Here is a 16,183-nt window from a genome sequence, read left to right on the forward strand (position 1 = left end):
GGGGTGGGGGGAGGGGTACAGGACGTGTCGAGTCAGGATGCTCCGGGCATCATGAGTGTGGGGCAGGCTAGATGGACCAGCTGGTCTTTTCCTGCTCGTCATTTTCATTGGTAACTTTCCTTGATGTAAGTGGCTAATTTTTCAGTTCAGTTTTTTTTTTAAGGACAGAAATTGCTGGAAATATACAGCAGGCCCTTCAGTGCCTGTAGAGAGAAAAGTCAATTCAACATTTTGGGTGTGGACACTTCACCTGAATCTCCTTTTCCCGACCTCAATACATGACAATATAACTCCAAAGGGCCTGCACCCAAAACATTAACCTGTCTTTTCTCATTTCAAATGTTAACGGGCCTGTTGTGTATTTACAGCATTTTCCTTTTGTATTTTGGTTTCTAGTATTTGCAGCTTTTTAAAAATGTTTTATCTTATCACACTACCGTTGCAGTTCTCTCTCATATTTCTGCCCTTGTTCCACTACAGTGGGTCATATGGCCCTTGTGACCCACAGGGTGAGCGAGTGATGTGCTCCAAGCCTTTGGCTATACCTCTGTTGAGCCAGCTGCTGAGAGGTGGGGAGCAGCAGCCACCTCACGACTTCCATCCCTCTCATTCCCCTTCGCCTAGATGCCTGCCCCCATCACGGCAGCACAGTTGAAAGCAGGACCTCAGCAGAACAGGGGTGAGGGAGGAGCTAGGAATCAAATCCGTGTTGCAGCATTTATTGGTATATACATACAGCACACGCATTTATATTTATATATATATATATATATATATTTATATATATAAAATACATATATTATACTCTACAACCCATAGTAACTTTAAATCAAGGGACGGAGTAAAGCATAGCTTCATATAAGTACATTAGTGGAATTTTGCAGCACCAATCTTTTAAATCCATAAAAAAAATGTTTATTTTCTAAAGAAGTTTCTGTTTTGTATGTGTTTACTTGTTCATGGGCTGCTCATGGTCTGAGTTGACTCAGCTCTGTACCTAGGGTTGCCAACCCTCTAGGATTGTCCTGGAATCTCCAGGAATTGAAGATTAACCTCCAGGATACTGCTGAGAGCAACCTGGGAGAAAAAAAATCATAGATCGGGGCATTAAGAAAAAGTGTTTTTGAACACTTCTGTTTATTAGTTATAAAAATATCGGAGATGGGGAAAAGGCTGTTTGTCTAGCAGTCAAGAATCATCCAATCGGGTAACAAAATTGGTATGGGAAAGTGGTGTGCCCTGAGGATGGATATGTTGGGCGACCAATGGTGGCAGCGAGAGGGCGGGGCAGTTGGAAGCAGGAGGTCATGTGATGAATACATTCAACTGGAGTTGGCAACCCTATGTGCACCGTGTCATAATCTGAAGTATCGGCTTGCAGCGAGCCAAGCTCCCGGCTCTGCACTGCACACGCTCAGAACTCCAGATCACTTTCAAAAAAATAAATGCAAAAAAGTCACAGTGGATGGACTTCTTCAGGAATATCAGGTGATCAGGTCCTGGCTTATGTTAAAAGGGAAGATTCCCCCTTACCACCACCCCCCCCAAAGCATTCCAAAGTGTGCTACTTACCCGAAAACAAATACTGTCGAAGTAAACCAAGCCGCAGTGTCTGTGCTCAATAATTTAGACACTTCTTTGCTATCTTTGTAACATGCATAAACAACATTGCATATCAAAGGTTGGTGACTCTTCCACCTTTGTCTCTGCTATAACCTACGTATTGCCAATGCAACTAAAAGGTGCAGAGATCCAGAGGAGGTTAAAGGATCTGGGATTAGGGAACACTGTGCAAGTTACATTTTTAACATAGTAATTGAATCCGGTTTGTGTAGATCACAAGAATGATACTGTTGCTTTATCAAACCTGCAGAGCCTCCATTTTGCTGATAGTTTCTGCCATGGTGAGTCTCAGAGCTTCACTGGCATGCTTCTTTAACCAAAATAAATACAACACAGCTGGTCATTCAACAGGCAGGACAGCAACAGATAGGAGAGCAAATAGATGAAAAGAAGTGTACTCAACTGGTGACAGCACTACCAAACGTATCACAAGCACAAATGAAAGTGTATTTAAAGAAACAGCATCCCCTTTGTAATTACTATTCAGCACTATATAAGCTGAAGATATCACCCGACTGAATCCTGGACAGGAATGTTACCTGTTTTTATTTATTGAGGTGAGGAAGGAAAGGAAAATCATTTGAAATTTAAAAGCTGCAACTTGAAATTGTTTTCTAAAGCTGTAAGAAATCGGTGCATTTAAACAGACAGGAAGCTCACCCGATCAGCAGGACAAATGTAAAAACAGCTCATTTAATATTTTCATCATTTAAAAGATGAACAACATTCAATCAGGCAAAACACTTTATGGGAGTTTAATATTGCTGAGTTTTTTTTAACAAGCAGCCACGAATATTCATTGGAAACATTAATAATTTCAACAGCTAATTCTGCCATATTGTAAGACACAGAAGTAAGTGGGGTCAAATGTATTCTGTTTTTAAAACTGGATTTCTGGTATCTGGTTTCCATTTTCAAACTTTCTAGACAACCCACACACATACTGTGCTATCCCATCAACACTGGGCGGGCAGTGACCACATTAATAACTACGGAATATGGAAAGTATTCTGTGCAACCTGATCTTTTAATCCAGAAGTAATTAAGTTGCAAGTTGAGTACTTAACTCCACCACAGGATGGATTTGGGATCCTACTAGCCCACACACACACAGTTTTCTACAGTACTTGAAAGACCCATCTGAAAACAGCTACTTTAGGCAATTTATTAAAATAATTCTTCCATGTAGAATTTAGGCTTCAAAGAAGTGGGGCAGGAACTGAAAGTACGAGGAGTGACACAGGTCATTCATCATGATGGGTCATTAACGGTCATTGCCATGACTCTCAAGCTGCCTCGAATCAGACATGTGCCACTATATCGTGGGCCCTCACCAGACCTCAACTAGCTCCAAACCACAATGTGCTCAACAGACATTATTAGTTTGAATCATTCGTTTACAGCTGCTTTGAATTCCACTGCTTATTACCATTTTGCCTGATCACTTGCTGTTAACCTTGGGGTTAAGCTTTCTGGTTCCCAGAGTTCATTGCAGCCTCATATCACAACAGCAAGTTATAAACGAAGAAAGGGCGGGAAATCAGTCAGGGTTCCCACTCGCCATCGCTGACCGTTACTAGTGAGTGCCCCCTTTGTGGGCATCGAGCAAGGGCAGGACCGGGCCCTGTTGTAATATTGTACTTGAAAAACCTCCTCTCATTCAATGAAGAACCGGTCACTTGGGGAGGCTGCTTACCACAGCATCAGTCAGCAGCTTCAAGAGAGGAAGGACGGAACGTGAGGGGGGTGGTGGGGGGTCACAGAAAATAGCACTGTCGTTACGAGTGCAGTAATTGAAAGTCAGGTAAGTTGAAACAGTACACATGGTCGGTTGCAGTAAATTTAAGGCAATAAAATGGATGTGGCTGCTGCAATTCCTCTGGGATTCTGCTGGAGTTAAACCCCGCGCTAACCCCCCTCCCTCTTCCCAGCCCTCTCCACCCACACCCACACACACACACCCCCTTTAAAAAATATTCAAAGAACATTCTTTGTCGTTCAAACAGAGCGGATGCTGTCTCCTCAGTGATGAATGTGTATGACTGACTGGCTGGAAGGAGTCCCACAAGAATGCTAATTTTATAATAATAATTATTTTTAAATGATGAATAAAAGAGCAACAGGATTAAGCTGATCACAGGAAAATGAAGACATTGCATTGCCTCGGGATCTTTGGAGTTCAGCTTACAGAAATAAAGAAGCAGCCTCGCGCCCTGTAGCAGCGAGGCGATCAGTACAAATAATAAACTAGGCCGAGGCAGTACAGTGCACATCGTCGAGGAGAGAAACAAAAAAAGCACTAGGCATAGATGACCGAAACAGGGTGAGAGCGGGAATACAGGAGGAAAAATAATAGATTTTCTCAAAAAGCGTCTCAGGATCTCACACCTGATATTCCTCGTTTCATCCATTTCGGTTCACCAAGCACAATGAAGAAATGTTCTTGCTTTTCGTATTCCTCATCATCATTTATTTTAACGCTTATGGTTTTCCTGTAAGGATATAAGAAAGAAAATGTACAATGGGTTGCTACGAAACCACTGCAGTCACACATGCAATTTTTTTTTAAACTTGCTTGACGGTTAGTGGGAGGCGGCCTGCAGCACATCCAGATTGGTGTCACATGCCACCATTTTCTTGGCTTATTAGTAGAATGTGTTAAGCTAGATTTGGGCCTCCTTTGTTTTTTCCCCTCCCAATTATAACAGGTACTGATAAAGGAATGGCAGAGCTCCAGTCACATAATCTGCCAAACCCTTCGAGTGTCCAACTCTGAGCAGTTTTATTCTGAAGGCAACGTAATCACAACTCGAGCCAAATGGGCAAGGCAACAAGTACCCAGTTTTCATTTGGACACCTTTGTCACTGCATGCTTGCCTGGTGAAATCCTGTCGCGGTAGGTCAAGACAGGTGGGGAAAGACTTGTGTAGCCTACAGGTAATGCAGGTAGAATTGCCAACCTTCCAGGTTTGCCCTGGAGTCTCCAGGAAGTGAAGATTACTTTCCTGGACGCTACTGCGAGCGACCCAGGAGAAAAATCATAGGGGCGCGACAAAAAATTTGGATTTTTTTTCATTTTCTTTGAACACTTTCATTTATTAATTATAGAAATATTAGAAATGGGAAAAAAGGCTGTTTGGTTATACAGGGCCATTGGAGGTGGGAGGTCTTGTGATGAAACCTCCAGGAATATGTCCAACCAGAGTTGGAAATCCAAAGCGCAGGGTCAGGCCAAGCCTTTTTGAAAGAGATGAATTCCACCATGAATGGAGCAAATTTAATGCCACCTCACTCACCCTGGCCAGTAGTCAAATTCAACCAAAGCTCAGCGTTTCACCGCCAGTTCACAGGCACGGATGTGTGACCGATGACATTGTGCGTACATACCTGGATGTGCGGTGTGGCACTCTGAGTTTTTGGATACATTTAGAACACCTACTTCACAAGTGGCATCTCCCTCGCTTAAATCTATTTACCGGCCTGAATCTACTGGCTTGACGGGGTGATGGATTTTCACTGGTAAGTACTTGGAATAGTTTCAAAATATGCGCATTGGTTTCTGCTCCGGATGTCATACTGTATAACCTTTTGAGATGATTTCACTACAAGCAGAGCAATGTAATCAGATCGTTCAGCTGTATTGTACCAGGATTCACCACCATAAATTCAGTGTGATAATCCCAGAATAACCTTATGTCATTCGGTTCAACTGTACTAGTGTAATGTCCTGCTCCTGTATAACATCCGAATTGAGTAAGTGTAATGCTCCCTTGCGTGGCAACAGTATAGTATCAGTGATGTCCTTGTTATTAATACAATTTTCATCTGGTATTTACATGCCGTGCAGTGTAAATTCAGAGTGAAAATCATATTTCAGAGCAGCTGAATCCCAGATCTACCTCCTGCACTTCATGTTTGGCAGTGCAGTAGTGCTGTTTTGGCTGCTGTCTTAACAGTTTGAGCTGATACAACTGATGTATATTGTACTTGCATATTATTAATTGAACCCCAGAATCCAATGCATGTCATGGAGCCCATTCAAACTGGCCTAAATCTAGGGTCAAGCGACAGTCCAACTCCTCAGACTGCAAACCGGTTTAGCGTGCGTGTGGCAGGCTATATAGTGTTGAGCTGTGCAGGCCCCCCCCCCACCTCCCAGAACTAAACGGCATGATTCACGACATTTAAACAGCGCGAATATGCAACGGTTCCCCGTTGTCAGCGATGCTGTTGAATTCATTCTGCAAAAGCAATGGGATTGATTCCACAGCACCATTCTGCTTGAAGCAGTTCAGCGTTATCAAGGGGGCATGTTATTTAGCATGCAAGGACCAAAGCTGGACCCGCACAGTGACCTATGCTCATGTGCCTTGCTTTCTACCGGGACACAAGAGACTGGAAAACCAGGCAAGCTGTCGGCAACAGGAAAAGGCACGGTGTCAGCAAGAAAGGCTCAGAGTTGGCAGGTTGTTGAAGCAGTGAAACTGGGCCAGATTAGAACCTCACTAATACACCAAGATTGAAATGGGCGGCATGTGACAGATCTGACTGCGAGAGTGCAGCAGTGTTAAATATCTCTTGGGAATCAAGCAGTCAAACAAGACAAAGAGAGAGGGGGGGGCAGGGAATAAGAGAAAGGGAAAGAAAGAAGGAAAGAGGAGGGCCTTCAGCAGTGGCTCATTCTGGCGAGTACTCCACCTTTCTGTGAACTCATATCCACCATGCGTGGGTCCGTCAGCTCAATGGAGAAACTCTTGTTTTTTTCATACACCTCATCATCAATTATTTTGATCTGAACTCTTTTGCTGCAAATGAAAAACAATAATGTCACAAGGGAAGGGAAAGGAAGGGGGAGGAGAAAGGTGGGTAGGGGAAGGGTGGGACCATGGTTGCAGTGATGGCTGAGTATCACCCCACAAGGGCAATTTATTAATACCCCAGAGCAGAGATCACATTGTCAGTGATGAACTGTACTATACCTGTGGACGAACAACATACAAAACTTGGAAAGCTCCACTCTGTGATCAGATGCATTTTAGTCACTAACACAGTAATGTGTTTGTCTGAAATTCCTTTGCCTGTTATTTTAACAAAGGCCAGTCTAAAATACATGGGTGCTTAGCTGTGTTAAAATGTCGGACAAAGGAATTTCACAATAATACGTTGATGGGTTTATCGCAAACTCTCCCACAGTATGAGGCTTATTCAGGATTAAGAGAGTAAAATGCCAGTGTTCCAGCACACTCAGTAATCAACACAATGGTTATTAGTTATCCCCTGAGCAGATCACTGCTTGTACAATATAATGTAAAACTCCTATGTTCACTCAGAGCATTGTTAAACTTTCCATTGATAAAACAAATGTACATTAAAAAATAAAAATTCTTGAATAGTAAGTACTCCCCATAACGTTCCTTAAAGTATGTTCTTTCATTTATAAGAACTAATGGCAATAATCTCCTTTCTGCATATATTTACATCTGCTTTAGTCTCCCTTTAATATACATACATATGTACAAATATACGTACTATATGTACATACTGAATTGTAAACAATTTTACAACACCAAGTTATAGTCCAGCAATTTTATTTTAAATTCACAAGCTTTCAGAGGCTTCCTCCTTCCTCAGGTGAATGTTGTGGAAAATTTTCCACAACATTCACCTGAGGAAGGAGGAAGCCTCTGAAAGCTTGTGAATTTAAAATAAAATTGCTGGACTATAACTTGGTGTTGTAAAATTGTTTACAGTTGTCAACCCCAGTCCATCACCGGCATCTCCACATCATACATACTGAATAACAGACAGCTGTTAGTAACCAGGCTGGAATTTGACTGGGAAGTTCTGATGAAGTCAGAAATCATCAGACCATGGGTGAATTCACAGTATAAATATTTAATACAGACCCTGCTGTCGTTTCAAGGCTACAATCGCATCTCAGTGTCCTGTCAGTTATCTTGGACTAACATGATAAACACTCTGCTCTTTGAGACTTTGAGTCGCTTGATCAGATTATTGGCTTTTAATTACTCTCCATAACTCTATACATAATTTACATAGAGAGCGTTATATCTCTGTGAAGCAGAGTATCTTCCGAATAACTATTCGGGAGGGGGAGGGGGTGGAATCAGTTAAGAGTCGTATACCATTGCAGAAGGAGCAGGCTTGATGGGCTGCAAGGCCTCTCTCATTCCAGGCTTTCATTATGGTCCTGTTTCTGACTGCTACCTAGTGCCTCCTGCTGGAAAGTGAACGTGTGGATGTGGGTGATGGCGGAGGACAGAGCCTGGCTCGCCTGTTATGTCTCCACAGTGGAATATACGGCTGACCCTTTAGTGTCCAGGCCGGCATATAATGACCATCTGAGTGAGGTATTCCAGCATGGGTTGCAAGATTTAGCAAAGATAAGAAGAGAAAAAATACACACGTATACCAGGCCATTGTGAGTAAATTATCAAACTCCTGACCTTGAATTAAAAGTATACCAAACAAAACAACAGGGCAGCCAATTACACCTCCTTGTATTACAAAGAACCGATAAAGCACCAGTCAATACATTTTATATCAAAAGTAATAACAAGAATCTAAAACAATCAAATTTAGGATACAAAATAAGTGTTGATTTTAATTATTGATTATCACAAACATTAAAAAAAAATCGAAAATAACAACCTCAGTTATCGGTCTACACCAAATTTCAGCACAGATATCTGGGTATTGGTCCCAGGGAAGGTAACAGGAATCAATATGGGCTGTTATATATTTCTGAAGTCTAACCTTGTTCTGCACTATACATGCAAAGCCAGGCCAGATTATGTTTAGATGTCTCACACTGCTACAAGTGTTTACAATAAGCAGAATTGAGGGCTGGTGTGGGTGATCACCAAGGTTTCAACAACGTGCTGACATGACATTAAACGCAGGCCTCCTTGACTGGTGGTCCTGACACTTTGCAGGCAGTGCAGACTGACCTGGCAGGAGCTGACAGCTTCTGACAGCAGGATCATGTTGCTGACATGCTGTGACTCAAGAGGATCCCTACCCATACAAAGCTGTCAAAGGTGCAAGGTGTTGACTTTACCAGCCAGTAGGCAGTTTGAAGCCCATGGTTTTATTCATTCCATTTTAATGGGGTGATGGTTATGCAATGGCCTCGTTTTCCACTTTCTGCCCTCGGTATTCTCTGGCCTAGTTTGCTAGGCTGGGTTAGATGCAGAGGAACGCTCTCCCCATTCCACCGTCAAAGACATTGAGGGAAAAATTCGATAGGGCCTATTATTGGGCGTAGGTAGCGTGATCCGCTATTAACCTGCGCCCAATCGACCCTGCGCAGGCAGAACGAGAACTTCGTCCAGCCTCAGTACTCACTGTCAATCTGCGTTGAAATCCAAGCCTTGCATGTCGATTTGATGCAATTCACACTTTCCACCAGTAGGGGAGCCCCAATCTCTTAAAGGGAGGATGTCTCTTAAAATCTCTTAAAGGTAGCCGATACCTGTTATTTGCTAAAAATAACAGTCTGCTGTCTGCATGGAGTCTGAACGGAGATCAGACATCACACACCGTAAAACACAGATGCAGGTCCCTTCGCTATGTTTACACACTGATGAGTTATGTTAAAACACTGAATAAAGTTGCGCACTACTAAATCCCACATCCTCCAATCTGCATGCCAGACCTCACCAATCTGTCGATCTGAGTTTGTACCAGGCCTGCGAGAGTACGTGCACCAAGGTTCTCTGATGATGCACGAGAGGCCTTGGTGCAAGGGGTGGACAGAAGGTGGGACATCCTATATCTGCGGGGGTGAGGGGGGGGGGGGGGGTGGAGTGGGGGGGGGAAGAGGCCCTTCAGACATATGACCAAAAGGCAGTGGGAGGCAGCAGGGTCAAAGTCAATGCCAGGCGCATGGATGCAGTGCAGGAAGAAGATCAATGCTTTCACACAAGTGGTCAAGGTGAGTCAGGTCAATTGTCAAGTGGCATCTCCTTCCAACTGCACCACTAGCCGCATCCACTGCTCCACGCACTACACCTCCCCATCACCCACATACCAACAAACTCTTTCCATCAGTACTCCATTCTTCCAATCAGATGCTTCCTCTCACCCTTACACATCATCACTGCTGCAAGCCACCCACCCACAACTCACAGGACACACACACTGGCAGCTATTCAACCATGACAGGCACATCACCCAGACACACGTCCTGCTTTCTTGCAGGAAAAGGTGGCGTATATCAGGAGGTAGCAAGTGGCAGTGGCATTTAGCCCCTCAAGCCTGTTCCGCCATTCAGAGATCATGGCGGACCTGTGACCTAACTCCATATTCCTGCCTTAGCCTAACATCTCTTAATTCCCTTGGTTCACAGAAATCTATCGATCTCAGATTTAGAATTCACAGTTGAGCTAGCATCAGCTGTCATTTGCAGAAGAACGTTCTAAACTTCTCCCACCCTTTACTTGTAGCAGCGTTTCCTAACTTCACTCCTTCACGTCCTGGCTCTAAATGTCAGGCTATGTCCCCGCGTCCTAGTATTCAAGTATAGGAGACCTCCAAAAACAGGTACAAATGTCTCGGCAGCCAGAAGCAATAACCCAGCCACTAACCTGCAAATCCTTCATGATCTCTTTAAATAGCGCTGGTGGGGTTTCTCCAGGCACTCTAAGACATGTTCAGATGTTCGTGGTTAAGACTGTGCTTTGAGTTGAGCGTTAAACACCATTTTGGAACTTATCACTTTAAATCAGTGTTGCACACTGATTGTATCGATTTTCTCCTTACTTTACATGCAGCCGGCATTCAGTATTTGCGCATGCGCTAATACCCATACCAAGATGACGTCCAGCGCACGTCACGCTGGAAACGTGAGTGCGCAGCCAAGACGCCATCTTGGCACTTCGGGAGGCCGCATAGTGCCGAATCAACAGGCACTACATGGCCCAATTTCTCACCCATATACTTTTAGCAATAACCTCAAGAGAGCGCCCCCCCCTAATGAAAGGCAGTGACATTTCCATCTCCCACACCAGCTCTCCTCCTCGGATTGACAACCTGTGTGCAACTGTGGGCAGTTTGTGCTGTGGCAGCCTCAATTTTCCTCCCAGTTGTCAGTAGGTATGAATCCAAGCTCATTTGACATAGGACCCTTAAATCCAAGACAGAAACAAAGCTTTGATCCCACCAGCCTGGGCTGATTAACACCCAGATCCCCAAAAGTAAAATAAAGGCCCCTGTTTTAACCCATTCTTCCACCCATTTTGCTGGGGATCTTGTTACCACAAAAAAAAGCAGATATTAGCGATCGGCTTCAAATAGGGGGGAAAAAAGTCCCAAATTTTTGTATTTTATCCAATCACGTTGCCAGATTTCTCTACATTTCAGTGCAGCAAAAGGCTTGATGATTGAGCCCAATCTAGGGGCAGGTGAGGGAGGGAACACACTAGAAAACAACACACACGACCCATCTCTAATATGCCAGAGTGCTTTCCCAAAGAAAGGTCAGGGATGCGAAACAGCAGCAGCCTGTCAGTATAGGGGGTGAATAACTTCTACATCTGTAGAAGGACCTGTTTTGGCCCCTGAGAGAGAGGACACCCACAGTTTACCATCATCATGCTGAGGTTACCAAATTTTCGTGTTGCATTCCACCGACCACACTGCATACAGTCAAAGGTTTGCTAAACACTTTTTTGATGAAGATAATGCCCTGAGTATTGTTTCTTCTTTAAAGAGATTGTTTTACAGGAGGAGGTTGATGAGGATGCTGGGAGAAATTAGTTTGGACAATATCAACCAGCTATTTAAGTGGTGGAATGCTAAATGAAGATAAAAGAGAAAAACAGGAAGCCAATTCAAAAATGATTCCCCAGTTTAGTTTACAAAAGCTGTACATTAATTTCCACTGAAGGATTTAAATGCAGAAGACAAATCATGATACTCACGTTTACCAAGGCAGCTATTCACTGGAAAGGTTTTATTGACTGAAAGCTGAAATCTAGAGATTAACCCATTTCTTTTTATTAAACTGGAGCTTTTGAACTTACAGGAGGAATTTATTTCACTACAAAATGGCAGAGCTGGGGAAATCATATAAAGAAGGTAGGAGGATAAATTCACAGAAGGGTCGGGAATAATGAATAAATAAATAAACGCTAATGTGTAGCAACATCATAAATATGGATTTCTACTGTTCACTGTTTCTCCCTTTACTGCACTACAAGAAAGCCTCATAAATATGTTGACGGTGTTGCTGCACACAGCAATCAGAAGACGTCCTCTCCCATCGTTAGCTATTATTGATCTATTCATTATTCCTGACCCTCCTGTCAATTTATCTTCTTAATCTCCTTTTAGGTCACTACACGTGATCTGTGCAGGAAGGTGAGCTGCAGATTTACTCCCACATTATATCCTGGAATAAATAATCCTCTGGTTTTCCCTTCTTCCACCCATTTTTTCCTACCTCCCCATATAATGGCATCCAATTGGTGCCCTCCGGAAATCAGGAATGCGATATGCATGAAATGAATCATGGTCAGAGACACATGTCCTAAGTTTCTTTAGAAAAGCATGCTGTTGCATCAGTGAGACACACCTGATTTCGTACACATGGTTTATTTGGAAATGCACTGCGCTTCAATGAGAACTTAGGAAAATTATGACTAATATATATGCAATTTGCTTGCCTTTTCTTTTAATACTCTGGAAACCGTCAGGTCCTGGAGATTTGTCTATCTTAAGTCCCATTATTTTCTCCATTACTATTTTTAAAAAACTTATATTAAATCCACTAAGTTCCTCCCCTTGACTTCTGTTCATCGAAAATCAATTCTGTGCCATGGCGGGGAACTGTCACGACTAAAGCCACAAAATCAACAACAACTCTGGGGGAAAACATAGCATTCCCCCATACCGCAGTGAAAAACAGCTGGCCAAAGAAAATCCTGGATTGCTGTATACCATAATTTTCCTACTACTGTCAGAATCGCTGTCTCTCACCATTTCCCCTCTTATTTTTTTGTACAAGTTTTTCATTTAATTAACAGACAAAATTGCCACAGCTCCCTACAATATCATCATAACTCGAAATCAACGCTACCACATTACAAGGGCTATCAAGTATTGCGGGCAAATTGTGTTCGCACGGTCACACCCGCTATAAGCAATGGGGACTGTACAACCCAGGATCTGGTATCAAATCCTAGATTAAGGATTATGAACAGGCATGTTTGCAACAGGTTATAAACAGTTGACGAGATGACCAGGGATCAGCTATTACCATTGCATAATAACCTTTCACTGGATCCTCCTGGTGCCTCGTACCATTGCCCCGGGTGCAATAACACATTTAAACAATAATTGGGCCTAGACTTGACATAACAACTGAGTAATTGTCAAATCCACACACTGTTCAAATGGCACAGAAGGAGTAATGTAACCTTTTTATTTATATGCAAGAAACGATTGTTGCAGAGTAAAATTCCAATATTACAATAATACAAAACTTCATAGAATCAGGTTCGCACTTCCCTTCCCAAGGTTTAGATGGTTGGCTGCTCATTTTCCCATTTGTAACTCAGCCTGGGCTTCCACAGTGTTTCTCTGAGGGCAATTATGGCTGTGTTAGTCCGCATCAACTCCCTGCTGTGAGCCCCACAGTGAGTAAACAACACAATACATTAGCCAGAGCTACCTGTGACTCAATGTAAGCTTGTGACAGTGATACTTTACCACTGCAGCCCTGAGTTATGTACATAGATTGCATTTAGTAATTTATCAGTAATAATCTCATAGGCATTATTTGCACTTTTCTTGTTGATGAATATTGTTGTCTGTTTTCTAAAAGTAATAGATTTATAAGAGATATATACACACACGCAGGTTCCGATATCACTTGTATTTGCTGGAAATTATCTCCTTCCTAATCTGTGTTTTCTTGTGTCCGATCACATGATTATTTCTGTCCCTGTCAAATGCTCATTGCAGTTGACTGGGTGGAACATCAAGCTAGCACACTATTTTTTCAGCATCTGGTATCTGGGTTTGAATCTATTCCCAGACTGAAGGGATGAAGCTTCCCTCTCTCTCAGCTGGCTTTAAAAGCATACATTTTACACTAGAAAATTAGCAAAACGGATCAACAGCTTTGAAAAGCTGACTTAGACCTATGATATGTTGTTACATAGAATTACATAGGATTTTACAGAACAGAAATAGGCCATTCGGCCCAACGGGTCCATGCCAGTGTTTATGCTCCACACGAGCCTCCTCCCACCTTACTTCATCTCACCCTATCAACATATCCTTTTATTCCTTTCTCCCTCATGTACTTAACTAGCTTCCCCTTAAATGCATCTATGTATGCTATTTGCCTCAACTATTCCATGTGGCAGCGAGTTCCACATTCTTACCACTCTCTGGGTAAAGAAGTTTCTCCTGAATTCCTTGTTGGATTTAATAGTAACTGTTTTATATTTATGGCCCCTAGTTTTGGTCTCCCCCACAAGTGGAAACATCTTCTCTACGTCTACCCTATCAAATGCCTTCAGAATTTTAAAGACATCTATCAGGTTTCCTCTCAGTCTTCTTTTCCAGAGAAAAGAGCCCCAGCCTGTTCAGTTATTCCTGACAGTTGTATCCTCTCAGTTCCGGTATCATCCTTGTAAATCTGTTGTGCACTTTCTCCACTGCTTCTATATCCTTTTTGTTATATGGAGTGCACAGTATTCTAAGTGTGGTCTAACCAAGCATTATATAAGTTTAACATGACTTCTCTGCTTTTGAATTCTATTCCTCTAAAAATGAACCCTAGTGCTTTGTTTGCACTTTTTATGGCTTTGTTAACCTGTGTCGCTACTTTTAATGATTTGTGAATCTGTACCCCTAGATCCCTTTGCGCCTCAACTCTATTTAGACTCTTATTATCCAAAGAGTATGTGCCTTCCTAATTCCTCCTACCAAAATGCACAACCTCACACTTATCTATATTGAAATTAATTTGCCATTTACACGCCCATTCTGCAAGTTTGTTACACTGATTGTGAAGTGGGGTGAAGGGCTTGTCATGACATTGGCTGCACGTGTACCCAAGAATACACAACTTGCATAATGGACGATGGTCGGACAAACTGTAGAGGTGTTCCCTCATTCCTTGTGGAGAAACTGAGGGTTATTCTGAATGATACTGGTCCACTCTAAACCTAAATGTTAAATTGTTTCAAAATTGTTTAAACAGGAGTCAAAATGACACAAAGGCAGTCTCATTCTCCTCTCCCCACCAGTTCACACTGCACTGCACCCCACACACACCCCCCATCGAAGTTCACTCCTTTTCTCCTCCTGTGTCCTCAGCTCACACTGATGGTGTTCTTCTCCCCCCATCTCTCCAATTCACTGTGCAACTCTTCTTCTCCACCCCTATCCCCAATTCACTCTTCTTCATCACCCCTACTCCCACTTCACTCCTCTTCTCCACTCCTACTCCCACTTCACTCTACCACTCTTCTCCACCCTTATTCCCAGCTCATTCTACTAATCTTCTCCACCTTTACTCCCAGTTCACTCTACTACTCTAATTCTCCACCCTTATTCCCAGTTCACTTTACCACTCTTCTCCACCCTTACTCCCAGCTCTGTCACTCTACTTCTCCACCTCTACCTCCCAGTTTATGGTGACACTGCATTGCCTCAATTGTCTCTTTACCCCTCCCGGATGCTGCTGTTCTAAGGACCAAAACTCCGCTATGCAGTCTGTAGGAATTTTTCAGCTCGGGAAACCAGCAGAAGATCAAGAATTCCCAATTCCCAAGGATGGCAGAGTTTTGATCCCCTGGAGCAGCAGCTTCAAGTGTCGTACTGATTTTCATCCACAAAAGCAGTCAAGTGAACAGGGAATCTAAATGTCGACTGTCCACGTGCAGTGTAGATGGATGCCAAGTGTGCTGTGAGGTTCTAAGGGAAGTCTTAACTCCAGTTTCCGGTGAGCATACAACACTAAAAATCTAGCACACCAATAATCACATATTGTGGAGCCCAATATTTTTGGGTGGGTAAAACTTTATTAATTCTGACCAACTTTGACAGCTGTTCAGCAATACGTTGGGCAAAGCTACTGAATTTTACCAGGAGTCAGTCATTCACTTAAACTGGGGACGTGGCTTTTGGCCCAGTTGCTGGTGGAAGTTATGGACACGGTACTAAATTGTGGTGGTTATAGCTCTCAGCCAAGATGCTGCATGGTCAACTCAATGTTGGGGAAACATTTTTCATTCAATGCCACAATGGGTCTGAACACCACAAACTCATTATGGAGCAGAATGTTGCTGCTCTGAATTGCTTGTAAATCACTGTGCACAATGTGACACTTCACAAGAGTAATGCATTGCTTGTACTACGTGTCCACTCAAATCTCTGAGCTATTCACATACATTAGAAAACTAGGCTTCTACTGCTATTCATACTGCTATTGCTGCTACTACCAATAAACTACATGACACTACTACTACTATTACCATGATACAAACAGTAATAGGAAAAGAACTAGGGGAGGCGATCAAAA

The 16,183-nt window shown here is 42.8% G+C and overlaps 1 protein-coding gene across 2 annotated transcripts in view; it reads right to left on the reverse strand.

Annotated features, from left to right (window-relative positions):
* The window catches only part of slc8a3 (solute carrier family 8 member 3), a 512,228-nt gene that overhangs the window by 167,353 nt on the left and 328,692 nt on the right, over positions 1–16,183 (reverse strand). Inside the window, exon 2 of one of the 2 annotated variants that reach the window (XM_067991281.1) lies at positions 6,322–6,428. In XM_067991281.1, coding sequence (XP_067847382.1) covers positions 6,322–6,428 — 107 coding nt within the window. Of the gene's footprint in view, positions 1–4,011; positions 4,110–6,321; positions 6,429–16,183 lie in introns of those variants that run through there. The other variant, XM_067991282.1, reaches the window with a different exon arrangement.

The sequence above is a fragment of the Heptranchias perlo genome, chromosome 10, assembly GCF_035084215.1.
Source record: "Heptranchias perlo isolate sHepPer1 chromosome 10, sHepPer1.hap1, whole genome shotgun sequence".
Lineage (NCBI taxonomy): Eukaryota > Metazoa > Chordata > Chondrichthyes > Hexanchiformes > Hexanchidae > Heptranchias > Heptranchias perlo.